Here is a 6943-nt window from a genome sequence, read left to right on the forward strand (position 1 = left end):
TAACCTGCTCCATCGGGGAGAAAACCCTGCTGAGGTGTGGGCAAGACACACTGGACCTGCAGGTGCTGACAAGGGGACCTAAGGCTGGTTTGTTCATGCGGATGACTTTTGCCTCTGCTAATCCCTGCTCTCTCCCTGTTGCAGGTCTATGAGGAAGCCTACCATGCCCTCCACAAAGAGCTGCCCGAGGTCTCTACCTCTGTCTTCACAGAAATACTAACATGGATTAGCCAGAAGGTCTCGGCCGCTGGGGAAGCCAGCCAGGCTTGAGAGCAATGGGGTTTGCAGCTCTCACTGGGGTTTTCTGGGAGTAGATGCTTGGCTTAATAGAATGCTCTCTGCAGAAGGCCTACAGTGGAGGAACTCTTGGGATGCTCTATCATGCACAGCTAAGGGAGGGTGGGGGGAGAGGCACAGGGTGGAGCATCATCTGCTGATGTAAATGGCCATGGGCCTCATCTGGAGAATGGATGCTGTGGGAGCAGCGCTCGGAGCTTCCCAGGTTGGGTGACTACTGAAGTGCTCCTCACCCACCAGCCTTCCTCCACCACTTCCCCTTCTCTGCTTGCGCTGGGTGACAGGGGTGCATTTATACTGCAATAACTTTTGCTATGTTAAAGAAGTCACCACCTTCCACTTCATGGTTTGATTCCAGGTGCACAAAGTCCCTTCCCCATCCCCACCATCCAGTACCTTAAAAGCCATGGTCCTTGAGAGGAGAGCAGCACCCAAGGTGTGGGTCACGAGGAGAGACTGGAGTGGGAGCTGATGGCTCCCTCAAGGTGAAAGGCTGCTTCCCAAGGTTAGATCCCTTTGGATGCTGCCTTTACCAGGAGCCCAAAGGCAGCCTCCCCACCGCCCTGCACGTCCTCTGCAAGTTTGCACTGGGGAAAGGCAGTGAACAGCTCCTTAGTTTTAATGATCAGGGCAGGATCCCAGAGGGGAGAGGAGGAATGTGGGATCAACCCCGCTTGGCACATTCAAAACCCAGGCTTTTCCCCGTGCCAAACCTCATCTCCTCCGCACGATGAACTATTCTGTAAATATTTAATGGGGCTGCTTTTTCTCCTGTTTTCCCTTATTTTCCCCTTTTCCTTTGGAATTAATCACTTGCGCTACTGAAACTGAAAGAGTGAAGTCAAAGTTATGAGAGAATAGAGTAATATAATATATGACGTATATAGAGCTGGGAAGGAATGAGAGGAGAGTCTAAAGAAAGAGTCAATTGTTCTTTCTCTTGGCAAGGAATAATGTTGTCCTACCAGGACCCAGTCCTTTCACCATAACTTTACAGTCATAATCTGTTGTTTTCCTTCATCAGTTGGAAAATGTCCTGAAGGTAATGCTGGAGGGAAGCGCAGAGCAGCTGGTAGGTAGGGATTAGCAGTGGGTGTCCTCATGGTCCACCGGTTTAGCAGGAGCTCCCCAGCATGAGCAGAGATCCCATCCAAGCGCATCCCCATCTCCTCCTGAGCAGCACAACCTCCTCTGGGGGGGATCACTGATCCCTTCAGCAAGGTGGGGAGCTGGAGGCAGAGCATAGAGCATCCATCCAATCTCTGCCTTGCTGTAACTGGGGGCATCCGGGGACACTGGTGTATGAGCTGCTTGTGGACAGGGGTGAAGAGAAGCCAAATCCTAGAGCTGCCCGTGTCTGTGGTCACAGCAGGGTGAAGGGAAAGGCTTTAGACTCAGTTTATGGAGCAGATACAGCACAAGCTGTGCAGTGATCACGGTGGGACTGTGCTGGCCAGTTTGTCCAGGGCGATGGCCCTAACTATGAATACACTTCTTGGCACTGGCCAGAGGGAAGGGGTTTAACCTGTGCCTCTCCCTCCAGTTCTGCAAGAAGAAAACACCTGTGAATGTTGCACTATGAGAACAGGGCATCCCCCAGTGACAAACCAGCCCCTTGTTGCCTTCCCTGGCAGCCTGGATCCATCAGCGTGTCCTGAGCTGCATCCCCAGGGCTGGATCCCACCCGTGACAGTGTCAGGGCATCACCCACCTTTTACCCCTTTGAACCCAGCTGTGGATAGAGTCAGGAAAGGGACCTCTGTGCAATAACAGTCAGAGTCAGGGCTTGGTCCCAGCAGCGTGGATGGATGAAGGATGTGTGAATGCAGGTTATGTCCTTGGAATTGCCCTGAGGGAAGTTCTTCATAGAGGTTGATCCAGGCACTTGTATTTTCTCGTCTCTAAAGAGAGAAATGAGCTGTAATTCCCCCCGAAACACCAGCTTTCGATTCAAATATGATTCCAGTGCAATCAGCTGCTCTCCCCAGCCACTGGTGACACTGGCTGTGGGCAGGAGGCGATGCAGGTCCCCTGCTCCGCATCCTCCAGCAGCCTGGCTCCATGCACCTTCTTTTCCCTGGGCAAGATCCCTCCTTGCCAGATGCTGCTGGGGAAAGATGGCAGGAGGAGGAGCACTGCAGTGGTGATAAAGTGGTGATAAACCTCACCTGCTCCTTCAGCTGGAAAGGGAACCAAGCAGGCGGGGCCCAGCGGTGCCAGGCGCTGCGGGGGTAGCAGCAGGATGAGGATGGGATTCCTGAAAGCACTTTTCCAGGGCAAGTCAGGAGGAGGAAATCAGTGCCCACGCTCTCCCCATCCCTTCCGAGCCGACAAGCACTTTGTAGCGGGGAGGGCAGCGACCCTCCACAGGAAGGTCAGGGCCCGTCTGCTCCCTCCGACCTGGCTTCAGGCAGAGGGAAGCCGGCGGTCAGTGCCTTGCTCAAAGGTGTCCTCTCAGCCAGGAACCATCCGCAGCTCAGACGCATACAGGAGACACAGAAGGAAACCAGTCAGGTTGATGCGGGGAAGGCTTCTCCCTCTGCCCCGCTGAGCTCAGCAGTGCCGTGTGGCCGGGGAAGCTCTTTGGAAACCAGGTTAACAAGCAAAAAGCTGAAAGAACAGCAAAGAAAAGTCCAAACCAGCCCCAAGGCACAGCAGGGGCTGGTGCCACTCTCAGCTGAAGAGTTACCTTCTGAGGACGTTAGCGCAGGGAAACGCATCCGGAGGCAGCTCTCACTGCTGTTGCTGACCCCTTCACCTGCATAGAAGCCACTTTATATTGGCCCTCTTTGGTTTCCCCATGCCCCGGAGGGATTCTTCCTCCTCTAACCAGATTAGCACGGAGCAGAGCTGCTGCCAAGGGAACTGCGCTCCCTGTTCCCAAGGGCAGGGACCATCTGCAGGGAGCACAGCCGGCCTTATGAATGATGCTGTGCGGACCCGCCTGCCTTTGAGAAGAGGTGGCACCCACGACTGAGCAATAGCAATGTTAACTACTGTACATATCACCTCTGCAGCACTGGGACCCTTCCCCACTGCCCAAACCCATCACTCTTTCTATCTGGCCTGTTCTTTTTATACCACCCCCCTTAGCACATCCAGCACAGACCCACGGAGATGGCATTTACTTTGCCAAGTGATTTCTGAGCTCGTCTCTCTTGTCCCATCGTGTTCCAGTTCAATAAATTACATTTATATATATATACATATATAAAAACATATATACATACACATGTATTTTCAATGGGAAAAAAAGCATATACAAGTTTAGGATTCTTAAAGGAATACAATGTATATTGCAACTAATAATAAAGTTATGTTTTCTGAACAGAGGCTTGCTTTGCTTTCTTAAGTTATAGCTGACTTTAAAACCAAATCAGCCCTAGCTGATTCTATATAGAATTATACAGCCGACTTTAAATACAAATAGGAAAGGAAACAAAACCCATTCCATGGCCCAAGTGCTTCCCCCTCAAACAGGAGTCAGAGCTGGAGCACAGAGCACCAGGCGAGCTCAGCCTCCATTGAGACCATTGAGACCTGGTTCCCCTGCTTTTGTAAGCCCCTTAAATACGATGTTGGTCCTGAGCTGTCCTCAGTTCAAACAGAAGCATCTGCACCGTGCCCAGGAGCAGCAGATGGTTAAATCCTACCTTTTGCCTCCTGTTGTGACTACAGAGAGGGCTGGGAGCGGGGTTTGCTGCAGTAGGAGCCCCTGGTCCAGCCAAAACCAGGATTTTAGGGTTTGTTTAAATTTTATGTAAAAATGTACATATAAATTTTATATTAAAATATATGTATAAATTTCATAAATATAAATTTTATATAAATATATATATATATAAATTTTATAAACTTTAATGAAGCTGTTCACAGCTTTGAGGGCACTGGGACAGGGACAGAGCCTGGGAGGGAGGGGACATCCCTGCTGTCACAGCCATGGGTGGCCTTTTGGTTTTACCATGTGCTTCCATCCTGATCCTGCCAGCCTGCGGGATCCCTCTTCCTGCCTCTTCCTGCCTTTGCCTCTCCCCAGCCTGAGCTCCGTCTTGTGCTATCCAAAGCTGGCTCTGGCACAAGGTGGGATCCAGCCGATGGTGAAGCAGGAGCCAGGGCAGAGCCATGGTGAGGAGCCCTCTCCACCACAGGGCATGGGATGAGGGTGTCATCCCAATGGGATGAGGCCAGGCCCCCGCACCATGGAGCCCATCACCCAGGGAGGCCCAGGCACCGGAGAGGAGCCAAGAGCTGCGGCTCCGGCGAGCAAGGAGGAATTACAGTGCAGGAGATCTGCTCAGCACAGAAACTGCAGCTTCGGCTGCGCCTGCTGCTGGCAGGGATCAGTGGGGATGTACAGAGCATGGGAGGAGGGAGAAATGGGCTTTAATTCACTCCAGAGCTGCTGGGGGGGTGAGCAGGGACCATTCATGCTTGGCCTTGGGCACATCTGCACCACAGGGGGATGGAGATAACGGGGTCGTGTAAGTACCACCATCAGAGACCAGCACTACTGCACCCTGTGCTGCAGCCTGACCACAGCCACTGATGCCCACCCAGAAAGTGGGAGTTTTGAGCAGTTGTTTTCTCTTCTCTCCACGCTTAAGCACAAGGAGTCTCCTTGGGGCACAGAGGCTCTCTCAGCTTGTCAAGGGATGCTCTCTTTTCTCCATTTGATGGGGAGCTGCCGCCGACCTTCCCACTGCTCTCCTTACTGAAGCAAACAGCCACGTCTACGAGCAAACACCACAGAGCCCACGGCTCCCAAGAGGAGCAGCCAGAACACCGGCCTTCCCCTGGCCACCGCTCGAGAGGGAGAGACAGACACAGGATTAATTCCCCTTCCCTCCGGAGGAAGCTCTTCAGTGGATGGAAACGCTCCAGGAATCCAGATGGAAAACAATTCCTAGGGGATCAAGGCCGAGCTCTGATGGATAGCACGGGATGTGCTGATGCCTGACCAAGGAAACTTGGCAGGGAAAGCCCCTGGGCTGGGGGAGCTGAGGGCAGGGCGGGATGTCCAGCATGGAAAACACTCCTCTGGTAAGAGCACACAGAGGTGAGGACGGCAGAGGCAGCAAGGGCAGCACTGGTGCAGGGGATGAGCAGGACCCTCCCTAAACTGACGCGGGGACCAAAGGCAAGCAACCCCCTGCAGAGCGATGCAAACCCCGCTGCGAGGCAGGGCCCCAGGAGAAGCAGAGCTCCCCGGGGCCAGCAGCCTTCCCATCAGAGCCATCCCCCTCCTTCAGCTGCAAACCCCTGCGATGGCAGCAGCAGCAGCACCGCTGTCCTGGGGCCAACGCAGCGCAGGAGGCAGCCACGACAGAAACAACCATCCCTGGTTCTCCCCCCGCGCTGGGCTGCAGGGTCAGCCTCGTGCTGCAGCAACATCAATAAGAGCCTGGCCTCAGCACAGGGCAGCCCTTGTGCCTGCTGCATCAAAAGTCCCGGCCACGCTAAGCTTCCAAGGTTCACCTTGAGCATTCCTAACACCGAGTCCCCTCTTCCCATCCTGCACATCCCATGCTATGGCTGCTCAGCACCAAAACCCACCCCGGGGGCACTTGCATGACTGGTGGGTCCTGGATCCACAGGGAATGCTGAATGCGGCACGCAAGACTGATGGATGGGCCCCATTACCGCAGCCAGCACCAGCCCCAGCACAGCAAGAGAAGGGCTTTCCCTCATGTCCTTTCAAGCCTGGAAGGCTGTAGATTCATTGCACATGGGGTTGGAAATCAGGAAACAGCAACACCATCTCCCCTGGCCTCAGGGAGGGAAGCAGCCGTCACCCAGGAGCGGGGTGGACAGAGCCAGCACCTTGAGCAGCTTTAACGATGCTGCACTCAATGGGCACTGGGACCAGAGATGCAGCACAGCAGAAAACCCTCACTGGACAATGCACCTGAAGCATTTTCAGCTTCTCAAAGAGCCTTTGGGAAAGGCAAAGACACTGAAGTTGCCGCCAGCAAACTTGATTTAAAACTCCTGGATGCCATTCAGGTTCAGTCCCAGGGAGGAGGGGGGCGGAAGGATGGTAGAGAGCAGATTGCTGCCTCCCATTATGGAAGCAAGCTTAATAGAATTCATAGAAATATTGCTGGTTCTGCTATGCTGTGCCAAGAATGTGTTAGAATAAAACCTTCTGAGCAGAAGGGAGAGATATAATGTCATCTTAGGCCTGATACGGAAGAGCAGCCTTCATCTCCTAAAGCAGATCTCCAGGAGTAGTACCCGACACGTCTACTTGCCTTCCCTTGCGAGCAGGTCCCTGGCTCACACAGCTCATCCCTGTCACAACCTTGCACGAAAGGCACTGGGATGATCCTGCCTGCAAAGCAGTGCTAAGGTAACAATTCAGAGGGAAGCAGTTCTTCTTATTGGGGTTTTAGTGGCATCCCAATGCAAGAGAGCCCGGCTCGGTTTCCTCCATGAGAAAGCTGCACCAACTTACATTGGATTGCTTTTAACAGCCCTACCCCAAGCCTGTGAAGGAGCCCATCTGGCCCCACCACAGCACTGCTTCACCTCCCTCTTTCTCAGCCCACCGTGCCCAAGTGACAGCTTTGTGCTTTGCCATAGCAGGAGAGACCCGCTGGCAGAGAGCTGCAGCCAGGAGGGAGCAGATCTCACTTCCCAAGCCTGC

General features: G+C 53.6%; 1 protein-coding gene across 1 annotated transcript in view; it reads left to right on the forward strand.

Annotated features, from left to right (window-relative positions):
• Positions 1 to 3518, forward strand: part of MGLL (monoglyceride lipase) — a gene marked incomplete at its 5' end in the record, with an annotated part of 52301 nt that extends 48783 nt beyond the window's left edge. The window contains 1 exon segment of the mRNA XM_080625501.1: positions 145 to 3518. Within this exon segment, the coding sequence (XP_080481627.1) occupies positions 145 to 270 (126 nt within the window). The 3' untranslated portion in view covers positions 271 to 3518.
• Between the last annotated feature and the right edge of the window lie 3425 nt (positions 3519 to 6943).

Source organism: Psittacula echo (genome assembly GCF_963264785.1).
Source record: "Psittacula echo genome assembly, chromosome: 9".
Classification (NCBI taxonomy): domain Eukaryota; kingdom Metazoa; phylum Chordata; class Aves; order Psittaciformes; family Psittacidae; genus Psittacula; species Psittacula echo.